This window comes from Heptranchias perlo, chromosome 29, assembly GCF_035084215.1.
Source record: "Heptranchias perlo isolate sHepPer1 chromosome 29, sHepPer1.hap1, whole genome shotgun sequence".
Taxonomy (NCBI): domain Eukaryota; kingdom Metazoa; phylum Chordata; class Chondrichthyes; order Hexanchiformes; family Hexanchidae; genus Heptranchias; species Heptranchias perlo.
The window spans coordinates 21,739,962-21,759,284 of record NC_090353.1 but is presented as its reverse complement, the minus strand read 5'-3'; the positions used below and the strand labels follow the sequence as shown (position 1 = coordinate 21,759,284).

General features: G+C 40.0%; 1 protein-coding gene across 1 annotated transcript in view; it reads right to left on the bottom strand.

Annotated features, from left to right (window-relative positions):
• Positions 1-19,323, bottom strand: part of unc13a (unc-13 homolog A (C. elegans)) — a 340,969-nt gene that overhangs the window by 238,759 nt on the left and 82,887 nt on the right. The window contains exons 8-10 of the mRNA XM_067968623.1: positions 11,345-11,380; positions 7,498-7,720; positions 330-455 (exon numbers count right to left, since the gene is read on the bottom strand). Of these exons, the coding sequence (XP_067824724.1) occupies positions 330-455; positions 7,498-7,720; positions 11,345-11,380 (385 nt within the window). The remainder of the gene's footprint in view (positions 1-329; positions 456-7,497; positions 7,721-11,344; positions 11,381-19,323) is intronic.

Below are 19,323 nucleotides of genomic sequence, written 5' to 3'. Positions count from 1 at the left end.
GCCACATTCTTAATGAAATAAATCTGTAAACATTTTGTTCCAATTTTTAGATTCATTAGATTAATGGATAATATGAAAATCTAAAGAATGGAAACTGAACATATTTTTGAGTAAATAAGTACATAATTAAATAGTCATAACATTTGTATTTTGGTGAACCTACACTGATAAATCTTTGATATTGCTTAATTGAAGTCATTGTAAGTCCACAAATACAGAAGAAACACTTAAGCGAGCATGCACACAACTACTAGACAAAAAGCCACAGCACATTTTAGACCACAAATGTCTAGTGTACGAACAAGGCAACAGATGCGGTTCAAACCCACCTATCCGACAGATCTAGAGACTGCCTACTTTCAAGGGAATACTGACGACTGGTTAGCCTGCTAGAGTCTGACGCAGTCTCTAGGTCACTGCGTCCATTTGTGGCAGAGTCTATGCTATCATAGCGTCTACCAGAGAAATTGGAAAGCACAAAGAGGAAGATAGTGAGGGAAAATTAAATAAATCAGAAAGTTACTCTAAATGTTTTTATTGCATACCCTACTGAGACAACTGTGCTTTGTAGATCAGGAAATGACAATAAATTTATGTAATATCCAGAGTGGAGCCAATGGGTTGGACAAAAGAAAGGGAGGGGAGGTTTATCAAACAATTCACTGCTCAACTACCACAACACTTTGTAGAAAACACACCAAGAGGACATTTGGTACCCATAGGTGTGGATCTGACTTCTCAGCCCTCCTGTTGGGGAGGGTTGGCTAAGTGAGTTAGGCAAAGTGGGTGATTTAGGTTATAATGGGAAAAAAAATAAATAGTAGTTGTCCCATGATTAATCTTAGTTCAAAGATCACATTAATTTATCTTTTCTTACTGTGTATTTAAAAGATACAGTAGTCTCAGAGCATAGTAAGCAATAGTTCAACCTTATTCTTTGTTTAAGAACATTTGATAGAAAACCAAATTACATGGATTAAAGATATAACAGTCTGCTTTATAAAGACTAGTTACAATGTTTCCAGTTTGAAATTGTAAATGCAAACCCTTACTACAGCATAGTCCAGTTAATGGGAACAGTTGTTTAAAGGGTACAGTTACGGAGGCACCAATTGAATCTCCGTACAGGGTTTGCCAAATAGGAATGGCCAGCTAAAAGGGAATGATTAGGGTGTTCCCATTAAGAGGTTTCTGTGTACATCAATACCATAACAATGTACAGTGCAGATGCTATTTTCCAGTACAGTGTATACTGTATGTGTTATCCTTTATAAAATACACATTACATTTTTCCTGGTGTCATCCTTGTAGGTATTATTCTCGATATATTAAACTGTATACATAATCCCTGGAAATCTGCAAAAAGAGTGTTTTATACCAAAATACCAGTTATGCAAAGTTGTTATTCTTCAATTCAAAAGAGATCATCGGTGTTGCCCCCTTAAACACTTCCATACAGTGCTCATCTTCTGTACCCTACTAGAAAAATTATTACATACTGATATCCTACAGAGACAATCAGCAACAACACTGTTCAAAAATATGAAACTGATTAAATTATTTAATAACACATACATTATATATTATACATAATATCAAACAGCAGGGAGTCACCTAAAGAAAGCAGTCCATCTTAGAATTTAAAGTACATTCATAAACCCAATATGCATTATTAAATATATTAGTAATTTGTAGTACATAATATACAATCTCTAATGTACAGATATATTTAAACTCAATCATTGCATTAACCCTGTTCATATCTCCAGTGACCTGCAAGTCAGAAATAATTAAAATAGCAAGTTCTTAACCCTTACAAAAGTCCAAGGTGGTGATTTTAAACCCCAAGAACAGGTGGGAGTTGAAAACAATTATTTTTTGGGGTCGCAACTGCAAAATTTTTGGACTTGGCATTCCCAGTGGGAAGTCAGTACTTTTCCACGCCAACGTTAAACCCGGAAATAAAGCCGGGTTGCGGTCGCGACCCAAAAAACGACTGTTTTCAACTCCCACCCGCCCCCAACCCACCCGTTCTTGGGTTTAAAATCACCCCCAATGTATCAAAACCAAGAAGAAAGAGCACAAATAAAATTCAACAGATGAATGTTGCATTTGCACTGCCTGTGTTGTTTTACATTGCAAGGACAATATTATTAAATATATTTTTGAAATGTGTTTAAGTTACAGTAGTCAAGCAATGCATGAAAAAATAATGATAATTCCAGTTTAGTTTGCAAAAGTGTGTACAATTTACACGATTAGTGTTTGTTTTGATGAATGCTATGGTTTAAAATGTTGCATTTATGATTTCACACTAATCGTGATGTAAAAGTCCAATCAGGCACTATATTAATTTGCAGATTTCAGTACATAAAATAATATGCATTAACTTACCAGACTATAATTGCACATCTAATTTACAAAACAAATTTCAATTTATATTATAATCTGAAAAAAATATATATATATTTGTATTCTACTCCCTCAGGTCTGTTGTAATTTATATTTCTTATTTTTCTTTCAACATCCCCATGTCATCAATAAGAAGAATGCCAAGAAAACCATTATCGGGTTAGTCTCCATTTGCCTTCAGCTTCAAGGGATGTGCAAGCATGTCATAGGTTGATTCATTCTATCGTTCTCTTGCCTGCTATGGGTGTGTTTCAATTATGTCTGACTGGTACCTGCTACCTGTCAACCAGCTGAGATGAGGAACTCGCTATGTGCCGGGAAACACAAGAGAGAACCTACATCGCATTGCTAATTTGGTGTACTGCTATGACGTTTTATTAAAATAATGCATTATTAATGTCATCAAACTTTGAAAAGTACTTTTGCTTACATTGAATTACAGTGCAGAAATGAAATAAAATATCAGAGTTTTGTCACTTTTGAATGGTTACGAGAGCAGAGGGATCAATTTATTAGAGAAGTTAGTTAGCTAAAGGAGGACAAAATGTCCGGATGTGATGGACTACATCGAAAGATTCTGAGGGAAATGGGGGAAATAGTGGAGGCCCTAGAAATTATATTTCGGAGGTTATATTGAGGGTTATATAGAGAATGGATGTGTGCTGAAGGACTGGAAATTAGCCAATATGTCAACCATGGCTCAGTTGGTAGCACTATCGCCGCTGATTAAGAAGGTCGTGGGTTCAAGTCCCACTCCAGAGACTTCAGCACATAATCCAGGCTGACAGTGCAGTACTGAGGGAACGCTGCACTGTCAGAGGTGCCGTCTTACGGATGAGACGTTAAACCGAGGCCCCGTCTGCCCTCTCAGGTGGATGTAAAAGATCCCACGACACTATTTCGAAGAGGAGCAGGGGAGTTCTCCCTGGTGTCCAGGCCAATATTTATCCTTCAACCAATATCACTACAAAACAGATGATCTGGTCATTACCATATTGCTGTTTGTGGAACCTTGCTGTGCACAATTTGGCAGCCGCATTTCCTACATTACAACAATGACTATACTTCAAAAAAGTACTTCATCGCTGTAAAGCGCTTTGGGACGTTCAGGGGTCGTGAAAGGTGCTATATAAATGCAAGTCTTTCTTTTTTTCTTTCTAATGTATTATCCATTTTCAAAAAGGGAGACAGAGCCAACCTGGGTAATTACAGGCCAGTTAATTTAACATTGGTAATAGGAAAAATTTTGGAATCTTTCAATAATGATGAAATTACTAACTGTCTAGATGAAAAGAAAATAATTAGAAGCAGCCAACATGGATTTCAGAAAGGAAGATTGTGCTTGACAAACATAAGAACGTGAGAAATAGGAGCAGGAATAGGTCATACGGCCCCTCGAACCTACTCCGCCATTCAATAAGATCATGGCTGATCTTCGAACTCAACTGCACTTACCACACACTAGCCCCATATTTCTTGATTCCCCTTAGAGTTCAACTATCTATCGATCTCAGTCATGAATATACTCAACGACTGAGCATCCACAGCCCCCTGAGGTAGAGAATTCCAAATATTCATGGCCTGAGTGAAGAAATACCTCCTCATCTCATTCCTAAATGTCCGACCCCTTTTCCTGAGACTCCATCCCCTAGTTCTAGACTCTCCAGCCAGGGTAAACAGCCTCTCAACATCTAGCATGTCAAGCCCTCTCAGAATCTTATATGTTTCAATGAGATCACCTCTCAATCTTCTAAACTCCAGAGTGTATAGGCCCATTCTACTCAATCTTTCCTCTTAGGACAAACCTCTCATCCCAGGAATCAAACTAATGAATCTTCGTTTCACCACCTCTAAGGCAAGTATATCCTTCCTTAGTTAAGGAGACCAAAACTGCACACAGTACTCCAGGTGTGGTCTTACCAAAGCCCTGTACAGTTGCAGCGAAGACCTCCTTACTCTTGTACTCCAACCCCCTTGCAATAAAAGCCAACATACCATTTGCCTTCCTAATTGCTTGCTGTACCTGCATGTTAACTCTGTGTTTCCTGTACAAGGACACCCAGATCCCTCTGAACACCAACATTTAATAGTTTCTCACCATTTAAAAAATATTCTGTTCTTCTATTCTTCCTACCAAAGTGAATAACCTCACATTTCCCCACATTATACTCCATTTGCCACCTTATTGCCCACTCACTTAACCTGTCTATATCCTTTTGCAGATTGAGTCCTCCTCACAGCTTACTTTCCCACCTAGCTTTGTATCATCAGCAAACTTGGATACATTACACTCGGTCCCTTCATCTAAGTCGTTAATATAGATTGTAAATAGTTGAGGCCCTAGCACTGTTCCTTGCGGCACCCCACTAGTAACAGCCTGCCAACTTGGAAGTGACCCGTTTTTTCCTACTCTTTTTAAGGCTGAGTTAGATAGATTCCTGATAAACAAGGGAGTCAAAGGTTATAGTAGGTAGACAGGAAAGTAGGATTGAGGTCACAATCAGATCAGCCATGATCTTATCAAATGGCAGAGCAGGTTTTAAGGGGCCAAATGGCCTACTCCTGCTCTTAATTCGTTTGTTCGTACGTTCTCTGCTTTCTGTCCGTTAACCAATCCTCTATCCATGCTAATACATCACTCCCATCCATGAACCATAATCTTGTGTAACAACTTCTATGTGGCACCTTATCGAATGCCTTTTGAAAATCCAAATATACTATATCCATTGGTTCCCCCTTATCTACCCTGCTAGTTACACCCTCAAAAAACTCTAATAGATTTGTCAAACATGATTTCCCTTTCATAAAACCATGTTGACTCTGCCCAATCATATTATGGTTTTCTAAGTGCTTTGTTACTACGTCCATAATAGATTCTAACATTTTTCTCGCTACTGATGTCAGGCTAACTGGCCTATAGTTCCCTGTTTTCTCTCTCTCTCCTTTCTTGAATAGCAGGGTTACATTTGCTACCTTCTAATCCACAGGGACCATTCTAGAATCTAGGGAATTCTGGAAGATCAAAACCAATGCATCCACTATCTCTACAGTCACCTCTTTCAAAACCCTAGGACGTAGGTCATCGGGTCCAGGGGATTTGTCAGCTGTTAGTCCTATTAATTTTTCTAAAACTTTTTCTTTACTAATATTAATTACTTTAAGTTCCTCCCTCTGGCTAGACCCTTGGTTCCCCACTATTTCCAGTATGTTTTTTGTGTCTTCTACAGTGAAGACAGATATAAAATATTTGTTTAACGTCTCTACCATTCCCTTATTTCCCATTATAATTTCTCCTGTCTCTGCCTCTAAGGGACCCACGTTTACTTTCACTAATCTCTTCCTTTTAATATAATTGTAGAAGCTCTTACGATCTGTTTTTATATTTCTTGCTAGCTTACTCTCATATTCAATTTACTCCCTCTATCAGTTAACCTAAGAATTTTTTGAAGAGGTGATAGATGTGGTGAATAGGGGAAATGCAGTGGATGTGATATACATGGATTTTCAGAAAGCCTTTGGCAAGGTACCACACAGGAGACTATTGGCAAAAATTAAGGCTACGTAATTAGGGGAAGGGTAGCAAATTGGATTAAAAACTGGTTAGAAGGGAGGAAACAGAAAGTAAGAATTAAGAACAGTTTCTCGGAGTGGTTGGAAGTGTCCCACAGGGTTCTGTTCTGGAATTGCTTCTGTTTACCATGTACAGCCATAATAATTTGGATATGGGGTAGAGGGAGTGATGTCCAAATTTGCAGACAATACTATGAATAAAACTGACTTGAAACTGAAATGTATATTGTTGTAAACGTTGCTCTCTTGATTATTGATAGTCAATACGGCATACAGAATACTTATAAATTATATATTCTTTGTACAACCATGAAAAACAACTGCTTCAAACTATTCTAAAATTTTGAAAGCTTCATGCATTTCCATGAAAAACAATTGCATTAGTGAGTATAAATTTAATAATATTGTCCTTCCTAATTACATGCTTTAGTGCAAATAATTAGTAAGTTGACAACATACAATGAGAAATCATAATATCAAAGTGCTCAAGAATGGCAGAACAAGTCCAAGGGAAAAACATATTAAGGTGCTGTAAAATAAAGTTTTGATCACAAAACTCCAAATTAACCTACCTTTCTTATTGTAGTGTGGGTTAACTTTATTCAGTAATTTATATTTATTATTCCAGTTCATGTAAAAGCATGATCTCTGGAAATGAGAGATCAGTTACATGCACGGCTTCACAAATCCATTCCCAGTTTTGCTTAAATCAGCTGGCTAGTAGAAGGAACATATCTTCCTAAAGGTGAATTAAACTGAGCCAGGTTCCTCTCAATTTTCTCCCAGGTTGTTGACAACCAACGAAGCTCATCAACATAATTATGACATGCAGATTGGACTATCGGTTTATAGCAGGATGCAGTCATTCAGCCACTGAGGTATTAGATCAGCTCATACCATCGCCAAGCTGTTCACTAAGCCAGGGTACAAAGTTACTCACAAGTTAATGAAAATATTTGTTAAGATACTAAAGATTTTTGTTGACTGCTGGAAAGGAACAGCACATCACAAAACCACAGATATTTTCAGTTATGACAGCAAATCAACAAAAGCGCCAAAATTATTTTGACCTTTTTGAAGAGGTCTAAGCAACAAAACTTAGCAACTAATTACACTATTGCTCATCACCAATTACATCCGGTTCTCTACGATCACTGCCCCAGACCTAGTGGGAAGGTAAGCATTTTAAGCCTCTGGTCATGTTACTGTATAGCCAGCAAGCTATATAAGGTATGAAAGTGATGCAAGTTAAGTCATTAATTTTACTTCTTTCAGAATTGCCTCCTTTCTATATGGAACATCCCGCAATGAGCTCACCGAGATCTGAAACTCACCACGTCAGAAGTTAGGCACAACCTCATGTCCTGCCACAGTGTGGTACAGTGTGCCGCTGTGCACTGACACACTGCTCCACCAAGCTACTGTAAATTTTTAGCTGTTAACAATAACACAACCCTACTGAACAACAATTACTTGTTTTTAAAATTAAAAAGCAGTCAACATAATAAATTGTACCTTATTGGCCTCTGATGATCTGAATAATCTAGCTCATAACTGTGAATAGAATCAGTGCAAGAATCCCGCGATCCACTTTGTTGATGCCGTGAAGAAATGGAATACTGATGGACTGATGCATTAGGCTGAGATGTTGTATAATATGGAGGCGGGATACTGTTGCTGGTTTCACTTCGATAGTCGCTGTCTCTGTCATCCACTGCACTGTCAGGATCTTCATTGTCTATAAACAATGGAAACCACATTTCCACAATGTTGAAATTACAGAATTGTAAAATAAATACTAGTTTTAAATACTATTGTTTTCCTAAATACTTTAAGCTCTTCTATAATCATACAATTCTCACAACTTGCACCCAAGGGATTGCTTTGCTGTCCATGTACACCAGAAATGTGCATTTATGGAAAAATTACAAATGATGCAAACAGCCACCACTACACTACATGATTACTATAATAATAATTAGCTGCATATCTCAAGCCTCATTAGACATTTGGTCTTATGTTAAAGGTTGCTTTCTGAATACATCTGTAAAGTATATAAGCTATATATATATATTTTTTTTTTAAAGTTCTTTTATAAGCTCCCTCTCTGACCCAGCAGGTTATGGCACAAGTATCTGAGCCATACAGTGCAGGAAGGCACCAGGTCCAAACCCTGGTCGGAGCCGAGATACAAAGACATAATATAATCCTATGCAAAAGAAATTATTCTTCCCTCCATCTTTTTTTCTGTCTGTTTCTCTTTTCCCTTCAACCTCCTAAAGATATGGACTCTTTGTTGGGGTATGGCTCTGTGGGATTGATCATCCTCTAGTACCTGGCTGATTTTCCTCCCCCTAGCCCAGGAACACAGTAGTAGCTCCTCATTAATGCTTCAGTTGTGATTAGCTAATTCAGCACACACCACAGCTGCTACTTGAGATCTTGTTGGTTTGTATGGCTTAGTTCTACATTCAGCACTGGCTTTTGAGCGTTGCCTTTACCAACTAAACCATCCTAGCTTCTGTTTAAAATTTAAAAAAATAAAATACCTAAATTGAATCTGAACTACTATGTAAAACAAACATAATAAATTTAATAAAAATTCTATTCATGGGTGAGTTCTCTGCAAGATTTTATTTTAGTTTTGATCTATTTTAATATAGTAGCAGCTGTCTGTGTGGATACCAACTGTGCAAAATGCTCCATGTGCTTGATGCAAGATGATGAAAAACACAAGATGATTACAGCTGTGATGAGGTTGATACGGGTTTATAAAGAAATAACCTGCTGTTGATTATTGGGAAGTTTTATGTCCTGCAAATATTATCAACAAATGTTACAAGTTAAATTATTGGCATCAAGTTAAATAATCAAACTCAAATGTACAATGCTCTCAGCAATTGGCTTTTGGGCATTACAATAAACTGCTGGTCACTTTGCCCAGTGGATTTTTACCAGCCAAAATGTACCCCAGAGAAATATATTTTATTACCATCTGGCTATACTCAGCTCAATAATGGAATTATGGAAAATATTTTTACTACACAAAACAAATAGTTGTCTAGGCTGTAAATATCTGTTTGCACAGAAAACAAGGTTCCATTTTAATCAGAAAAATGACCATTTACATTTTAAAGTGGGGGCACGAGATGATGGATAAAACTTATTGGCATCATAATGTCTGGAAACAATTGAACCCGAAACAATTTTAAGCTAAAATCTCTGATGTGGCTTTAGGAATGCTCTAACCAAATGCTTAACACAATAACCCATGGGAAATTGGCATTTGTAAGCAGCTCCTACTACATCTAAAAGTTACTGTAATATTTATAAACCATGAGAAAATAAGTGTCAAATACTGCTGAGAAAAGTTTAACACAACAGGTGATGAATAGGTCATTTGGGTAGCATGGAGTATTACGATGCAGGCAAGTATGGTTAATTCCACACACGGCAAATTACAAACCTCAGCAATGTTATTATGGGGAGGCATTGAGCAGAGGCAATACACTTTTCTAAAAGGGAAGTAGGGGGGAAAAAAATCATTCCAGGCTGCTCTTGTACATTTTATAGCAGTGAATCATAGAGGCATGGGCAATGAGGCCTGGGAAAGCTAGCATCAAAGCTAAAACTAGATATCTAAAGGCCTATAAATGATGGGAAGTAAAATATTTTCCATGTTGTACCCTGAATTGTGCTATCAAAAAATCTGAGGTTACTGAACCCATTAGGCCATGTTGTGTTCTCTTTCCACTGTTATTATTCAGTTATGCAGCTGAATCAATATGACATTTCCAGTCTTAATCTGAGTAGCTCCAAACTGAGACTACCAAATTGGCAGAACAGTTGTGTAGCACCAAGTTCTACCCACAGCAAACAAAACTAACACTCCCAGAAAACAATTGCTTGTGATATGATTTAGCAATGGGAAATGGTCTTCATCCATTTTCCCCAAATTAGGTTAAAAATGAAGATATTCAGAGGTGAAGGACAATCAACAGACTGTTTAACTATCTATGCCCCCAACAAAATTTAGTTTAAAAAATATATAATTTTGCTTATTCAATGTCTGTATAGCCTTCTATATGTGGGTATTATGCAGTTTCTGTGACAAGAACAACGTCTAACATCTTAATGTTCTTCTTAAAAATCGACAATATAAAACAGAAATCATCTAAAGACTACACACACAATATTATTAAATTTAATTTATTTTAAATATCAAAGCACAATGAATTACCTGCCACAGACCAGTTTGTGGACAATGTTCTATGTTTGCAGTGCCATTACCAAACTGAGTCAGTTAATGGATGTGATCAAAGTAGCATATTTCAATTCATAGAAAAATTCTGACTAATTGACAATTGATCGGGAAAGAAAAAATGTCAAGTTTGTTAATTTCAAGCTAATGCAATGGTTATAATGTTTTGGGGTACGTTTTACTCTTTTGTTTATTTAGTTTCACTGCAATTAAATTCGAATTATTTGAACATAAGTCATGTAAGAAATGCACTGTACAAACTTTTTATATTATTACAAACCTAAGTTACATTGTTAAAAAACTTATGTTAAAGTAAAATATATGTTAGTCAGCTGTGAACAAAGGGTTCGCTGACTTTATCAAAGCAAGCACCTGGACCATCCTAATGGTCTTGTTTGTAGAAAGAGAGGTGGTGGTATCACTGGAGGAATGCAAAAGAGAGTTGAGACAGGGCTGTGGGAATCAGAAAGGAGTGTTGCTATGGCAAATGTTGGGAGTAAAGAAGTAAGACTGATAGTCCCCTTTCAGACAGAGAGGGTGATTGATGGGAAGCTCAAACAAACAGAGCTTTTTGTGTTTAAAACATATGTAAGTGAGGTGCTTTCCAGTAATTAACCAGAACGTTCTCAGAGCACGGCTGAACCGTCCCTAGATCAGGCCTTCGGTGGAGCACTCTGGGGTCTGCAGTTACATGAACAATCAGCCAGGTTGTATCAATCTAACCAGCGTACTTAATTGTACTCTTGTATTACAAACATCTCTGTTACTCGTTATAACTTCTTAATAAAGCTATTATACTTTGGACCCAACAGCTTTGCGGCCTTTATCAAGGACAAGGACAGTTTAAGTAAAAGGCATATTGGTGTATATATATCTATATATATACATACACACACATTTTTACTTACAAGTCTTTTCATGGAAATCACACAATCTGCTCTATTAACCTCATATTGTATCATAAAATCGGTAGGCCTATTACATAATTGTTATCACTGACCCACAGTGTACCATAATCAAACCTACATATTTGACTGAATATGCACAGTCTGATAGAATTATAAATCTGGTGTTAGCCAGAAGCAATAAATAATTACATACTTTGTTGTTCTCCCCAGCCGAAATAGCTCCAGTTGCCTGTGGGGTAGCAAAGGATAGCAAAGAATTAAAAGAAAACAACATCATAATGACAAACAACTAAACAATAATAAAAGCAAGCAAACCAGAGCTTCCACTAAACATATGTGCCAGCACCCAAACAAAAAAAAAAAAATTTTCATCCAGAATACTTTTTATTTAAAACTCTGCAAATGAGTTGTTTATATAACACCCTTAAGATGTTAACTTATATTGAATGTCTCGTTAAAATTGAAATACTAAGGGAGATTTCCCATTTGCAGCAATTGCACCTTGCACTACTGGTGCGTGGGGAACTACCTGGTATTTTCCAAGGCTTCCTTACTTTAATAATTATGCAGTGCTCCCAGCACCTATTGATTGGTCAATGCAATGGAAGCATGGGGCAGGGAGAGAGGATATCCTGTGCAGAAGCAGAAACGGACTGCTAATGCGGACCCTTAAATGGGCACCTATGCTTTCGATGCTTTGCAAACGAGTGTTTTGAAATTGTTTTGTTGGTGTATTAAAGAAAGCAGAGCAGAATGCAAAAGCCCAGGGAGGAGGGAGGAGGGAGGAGGGAGGACTGCTCCTTTTACAGACAGAAGCCTTGAGGTAATATTGCAAGAGGTGAAGCAAAGCAGGGTTGTCATCTTTAGGTTGGATAGGCACCCGCCTCAGCAGGCAACTGTCCAGGCTGTGTAGCAAGAGGTGCTGAAATGCAGTTTTTGTGGTCAGCAGGTGCTTGGCTCAGCTGCAGAAGAAGCTTAACACATTGAAAGGTTGCGTTTGCTTAATGTACCTTTTTCCAGTAAAATAGTATAGCATGATAGAAACACACACAACAACCAGTGGCATCCTCATCATGGCCTCATGCTAATCATTTGAGAACATTTTACCTTTGACAAACAATCAGAAGGCTGCCCATATGCATATACAATTCCAAGCAAACCTTTCAATGATGGTGCTAAATTATCAGAAAAAGTAGAGCACGAGTGAGGAGGAGCAGGTGGCAGCAGAAGAGCAGGAGGGAGTTGGGAGGAGAGCCAGTTCAAGGCCACTCTCAACTGCTGAGATAAAGAGATACAGGCTGGGACACAAGCTGACAGAGGCTTTTTTGAAATCGGACGGTTGAGGGAGCAGTCAGACTTATTAAAGGAGATAGTTGCAAGAGCTTGCATTGAGTGAAGAGGTTACAAATGCTGGAGGACAGATAGAAGCCATTGTGCTTAAGTTAAGTCAGATGATCCACTGATGTGGGCTTAAGATGGAACATTCTTTATTTTGCATTATTGTATGAAGGTATGTTGTACGGATCAAATTAAATGACTCAGTCATAACAGCTGTTGTGTATGAAATAAAGCAGCTGAATTATTTGTATCTGACTTTATCTCACCAAGTGTTTCCTCAGACTGCCTTTCAAGAGATTGAAGAAGTACAAGTGCAAAAGGTGCAAAATGTGGATCAGATCACAAGGAGCTACTAGGGGTTATAGTGCATAATCTCCGAAACCGGGCGCTATGGTCGCGGTGCGTGATTAACCCACGCCCGATCGTTGATACACAGGCTGCATGTAACATTCATGCTGCCTGGTGATTTACCCGATTGCTGCGTGCAACCAGGGCTACCTGAGCTGTTGAGTGGCTGCTCACCAGCAGGGGGCCCAGATATCACAAATGGCTCGCACGTCTTAAAGGGAAGGTGCATTGTAGCTGCAGAAAGTGGTGGAAGTCAATTCGGAAGTGAATCTGTACTGTAATATAATGCAGCATGGTGATGATGGGACCTCTGGAATTTTTAATGAGCAACAACTGGGCTGCTCAACGTTTGCGGGATTCTGTTATTTGCAAAATATAAGATACGGGTCCGCACGGAGTCTGAATAGAGATCAGACATCGCACACGTAAAACACAGATACAGGTCCTGTCACTATGTTTACAAACTGTTGGGTTATTTTAAAATGAATAAAGGTTGCGCACTACTAAATCCCACATACTTCAATCTGCATGCCAGACCCCGCCAATCTGAGTTTGTACTGGGCGTGCACCAAGGTTCTCTGATGATGCACTAGAGGCCTTGGTGCAAAAGGTGGACAGAAGGAGGGGCATCTTATATACACAGGGGGGGGGCGCAAGAAGCCCTCCAGGCATATGCTCCGGAGGCAGCAGGCGACAAAGTCAATGCCAGGCGCATAGCACCACAAACATGGATGCAGTGCAGGAAGAAGTTCAGTGCTTTGACACGAGCGGTCAAGGTGGGTGAGGTCAACTGTCAAGTGGCATCTCCTACCAACTGCACCACTAGCCGCATCCACTGCTCCACACACTACACCCCCCATCACCCATCTACCACAAACTCTTTCAATCAGTACTCAACTCAATCAGATGCTTCCTCTCACCCTCACACATTAACACTGTTGCAAATCGCACACCCACAACTCACAGGTCACACACATTGGCAGCTATTCAACCACAACAGCCACATCACCCAAACATCTTGCAGGACACTCACCGACAGACGTCCCACTTTCTTGCAGGAGAAGGTGGCGCATAACAGGGGGCGGCAAGTGGCAGTGGCTCCATGGAACATGAACCTGCTGTCCTCTCTCAGCATGACAGCATTCCTGCCACTCCGCCAGTGCCCTTGCTGTTGCCTGTCAGCTAGCCAGCCCATTCCCTGTAGAGTACTGAAACTTTATCATAGGAACATAGGAAGATAGGAACAGGAGTATGCCATTTAGCCCCTCGAGCCTGTTCCACCATTCAGTGAGATCATGGTTGATCTGTGATCTAACTCCATGTACCCGCCTTTGCTCCATATCCCTTAATACCTTTGGTTAACAAAGATCTATCAATCTTAGATTTAAAACTAACAATTGAGCTAGCGTCATCTGCCGTTTGTGGAACAGCGTTCCAAACTTCTACCACCCTTTGCATGTAGAAGTATTTCCTAACGTCACTCCTGCAAGTCCTGGCTCTAATTTTTAGGCTATGTCCCCTAGTTCTAGCATTCAAGTGTAGGAGACCTCCAAAAACAGGTACAAATGCATCAGCAGCCAGAAGCAATAATCCAGCAACTAACTTGTAACTCCTGCATGATTCCTTTAAATAACACTAGTGGGGGTCTTCCATGCTGTTTCAGATCAGTTCAGCTGTGCGAGGTTAAGACAATGCATTGGCTGGAGTGGGGAGTTCCAAAATCGCATCTGTCCCTTTAAATCAGCATTGCACACTGATCTACCGCTTATTCTCCCTACTTTACATTGTGCCGGCGTTCGTTATCTGCGCGGGCACAACGTCTTTACCGATATGGTGTCCAGTGCACGACACACTAGAAGTGTGCACATATATTCCGGAGGCCATTTTGGGTCCTTAGAAGTTCGCGTTGCGCCTACACAACGGGCGCTATGCGGCCCAATTTAGACCCCACTATGTTACACCGCAGGTCACGCTATCGTACAGAGATAGGGCAGTGGGAAACAACTCCCTGTGAAGCAAGGAACTCCGCCTACTTATGGGAGCAACTGGTTCTTTTGTAGTTGAGAAAGTATCTATGGCAAACTTGAATTCATAACAGTGAAATAAAATGCTGTAATCTATACCAATCTTGAAATCTAATTTATGTAGCTTTCATATTTTGATATTTATTTGCTGATAATTTGTATTGAGAATCATAGAGTAGAATCATAGAACCATTACAGCACAGAAGGCAGCCATTCGGCTCATCAAGCCTGTGCCAGCTCTTTGTAAGAGCAATCCAGTTAATCCCATTCCCTCACCCTTTCCCTGTAGCCCTGCAAATTTTTTCCCTTCAAATATTTATCCAATTCCTTTTTGAAAGCCATGTTTGAATCTGCATCCACCATCCTTTTAAGCAATGCATTCCAGATCATAACTACTCGCTGCGTATAAAAGTTTTTCCTCACGTTGCCTTTGGTTCTTTTGCCAATCACCTTAAATCTGTGTCCTCTGGTTCTCAACCCTTCCGCCAATGGGAACAGTTTCTTTTTATTTACTTTATCTAAACCCCTCATGATTTTGAACACTTCTATCAAATCTCTTCTCAACCTTCTCTGCTCTAAGGAGAACCACCCCAGCTTCTCCAATCTATCCACGTATCTGAAGTCCCTCATCCCTGGAACCATTCTAGTAAATCTTTTCTGTATCTTCTCCAAGGCCTTCACAACCTTCCTGAAGTCCGGTGCCCAGAATCGAACACAATACTCCAGTTGTGGCCGAACCAGTGTTTTATAAAGGTTCAACATAACTTCTATTTATAAAGCTCAGGATCCCATATGCTTTTTTAAACTGCTTTCTCAACGTGTCCTGCCACCTTCAAAGATTTGTGCACATTTGTCCCCAGGTCTCTTTGTTCCTGCACACCCTTTAGAATTGTACCATTTAGTTTATATCGTCTCTCCTCATTCTTCCTGTCAAAATGTATCACTTTGCACTTCTCTACATTAAATTTCATCTGCCGTTTTTTTGCCCATTCCACCAGCCTGTCTATGTCCTCTTGAAGCCTATTACTATCCTCCTCACTGTTTACTACACTTCCAAGTTTTGAGTTATCTGCAAATTTTGAAATTGTGCCCTGTACCCCCAAGATCAAGTCCAAGTCATTAATATATATATGGTTGTGATATTATCCACCATCAAAGCCAACGGCATGCACTGTGATTATAAGGAGCAACTACAAAACAGGAAAAGATTATATGTTGAGTTAGGTAAAAAGTGAAAAGACATGACCTAAGCATCAGTGAATCCAAGAGAGAAATACATAATGCAGCTGTTAAATCAAGTTACTACTAGTCTGACATTAGATAACTTTGAGTTGTTCTTTACACCATGGACCACACCTCCTCAAACACCTCACCTCCATGGCCAGCTTCATAGGGCTGTCCTAGCATGGTTCCATTTCTAACTATCCAAACACAACGAGCACATCTCCATCGATGACGTCTGTTCCCCCTCACCCCAGCACTGTTACCTCTGGGATACCTCAAAGATCTAATCTTGGCTCAATCTTCCTTATCGACATGCTGCCCCCTCAGCAACATCATCTACAGACACAGGGTCAGCTTCCATATGTACAGTGATGATAGACAGCTCTAGCTCACCACCACTTCTCTCGAGCCCGCAAATGCCTCCACACCATCAAATCATCAGCTCCTGGATGAGGCACAACTTCTTGCAGCTCATTGAAGAGACTAAGGCCATTGTCTTTGGACCTCACTACAAACTCCACTTTCTTGCTACTGACTATCAGCCTCCCTAGTCATTCTTCTAGGCTAAACCATATCGTTAGCAATCTTGGCGTTCTGCTTACGTTTAAATCCCACATCCTTTCCATCAACGATAATGCTTCCTTTCATCACTGACCTCCCCTATGCCTCAGCCCTTCTGTTGCTGAAATTCCTACTAAGGCCTATGTCATCTCCAGACTTAACTATAAAGGTTCATGATCCTCTGAGTGAAAGAATTTCTCCTCATCTCAGTCCTAAATGGCCGACCCCTTATCCCGAGACTATGCCCTCTAGTTCTGGACTCTCCAGCCAGGGGAAACAACCTCTCAGCATCCACCCTGTCAAGCCCTCTCAGAATCTGATATGTTTCAATGAGATCACCTCTCAATCTTCTAAACTCCAGAGAGTACAGGCCCATTCTACCCAATCTCTCCTCATAGGACAACCCTCTCATCCCAAGAAACAATCTAGTGAACCTTTGTTGCACCGCCTCTAAGGAAAGTATTTTCTTTCTTAGGTAAGACGACCAAAAATGTACTCAGTACTCCAGGTGTGGTCTCACCAAAGCTCTGTACAATTGCAGCAAGACTTCCTTACTCTTATACTCCAACCCCCTTGCAGTAAAGATGTGGAGATGCCGGTGATGGACTGGGGTTGACAATTGTAAACAATTTTACAACACCAAGTTATAGTCCAGCAATTTTATTTTAAATTCACAAGCTTTTACCTGACGAAGGAGGAAGCCTCCGAAAGCTTGTGAATTTAAAATAAAATTGCTGGACTATAACTTGGTGTTGTAAAATTGTTTACCCTTGCAGTAAAGACCAACATACCATTTGCCTTCCTAATTACTTGTTAACTTCCTGTGTTTCATGTACAAGGACACCCAAATCCCTCTGAACACCAACATTTAATAGCTTTTCACCATTTAAAAAATATTCTGTTCTTCTATTCTTCCTACCAAAGTGAATAATCTCACATTTCCCCACATTATACTCCATTTGCCACCTCATTGCCCACTCACTTAACCTGTCTATATCCCTTTGCAGACTCTGTATCCTCCTCAAAGCTTACTTTCCAACCTAGTTTTGTATCATCAGCAAACTTGGATACATTACACTCGGTCCCTTCATCTAAGTCATTAATATAGATTGTGACTAGCTGAAGCCCTAGCACTGATCTTTGCAGCACCCCACTAGTAACCCCACTGCCAACCTGAAAATGACCCGTTTATTCCTAATCTTTGTTTTCTGTCAGTTAACCAATCCTCTATCCATGCTAATATATTACCCCCAACCCTATGAGTCCTTATCTTGTGTAACAACGTTTTGTGTTGCACCTTACCGAATACAAACTACTTTTGCCAATTTGATTTGCCCTGTCTATATGAAGATTAAAGTCCACTCCGATTATTGCATTGCCTTTGTTACAAGCTCCTCTTATTTCTTGATTAATACTCTGTCCAACAATATAACTACCGTTAGGGGGCCTATAAACTACTCCCACCAATGTTTCCTGCCCCTTGCTATTTCTTATTTCCACCCATACTGATTCTACTTCCTGATCTTCTGAGCCAAGATCCTTTCTCACTACTGTCCTTTTGTCATACTTTATCAGGGCTATCCCCCCTCCTTTTCCATTTTGTCTGTCTTTTTGAAAAGTCAAGTACCCTGGAATATTTTGTTCACAAACCTTGGTCACCTTGCAACCACGTCTCAGTAATGGCTACGAGATCAAACCCATTTATCTCTATTTGTGCCATTAATTCGTCTAACTTGTTACGAATGCTTTGTGCATTCAGATAAAGTGCCTTTAATTTTAACTTTTTACTATTTTTCCCTGATTTGACCTTATTCACTGATGCACTATTACCGTTAAACTCTCTGACCCTTCCTGTCACACTCTGCTTATCTTTACCCAAATTGCTACACTGCTCTATGGCCTCGACTTTTCTCTTTAGGTTTATAAATTTCCCCTCACCTGAACCCTCCTCCTAACCCCTCCTTTTTTAGTTTAAAGCCCTATCTACAGCCCAAGTTATTTGATTCGCCAGGACTCTGATCCCAGCCCGGTTTAAGTGGAGCCCGTCCCAACAGAACAGCTCCCTCTTTCCCCAGTACTGGTGCCAGTGCCCCACAAATCGAAACCTCTGTCTCCCACACCACTCTTTGAGCCATGCATTTAACTCTCTGATCTGTTTGACCCTATTTGCTCATGGCTCAGGTAGTAATCCAGAGATTATTACCTCTGAGGTTCTGCTTATTAATTTGGACCCGAGCTCCTCAAACTCCCTCAGCAGAACCTCATTCCTAGTTCTACTATGGCATTGGTTCCTACGTGGACCATGACAACTGGATCCTCCCCTCATGCTCCAAGTTCATTTCCAGCCACGAGGAGATATCCTTAACCCTGGTACCGGGCAGGCAACAGCCTTCAGGACACCTGGTCACGGCTGCTGAGAACAATATCTATCCCCCTGACTATATTATTCCCTAGCACTACCACGTACCTTTATACTCCCTCCACTTGAATGGCCTCCTGTACGGCGGTGCCGTGGTCAGTTTGCCCGTCCTCCCTGCAGCCTTTGTCCTTATCCATAACGGTAGCAAGTACCTCGTCCCTGTTGGACAACGTCAAAGGCTGAGGCTCCTCCATCACTGCATCCTGAGTCCCCGTACCTGCCTGACTAGCAGTCACATCCTCCTGACCCTGACCACTG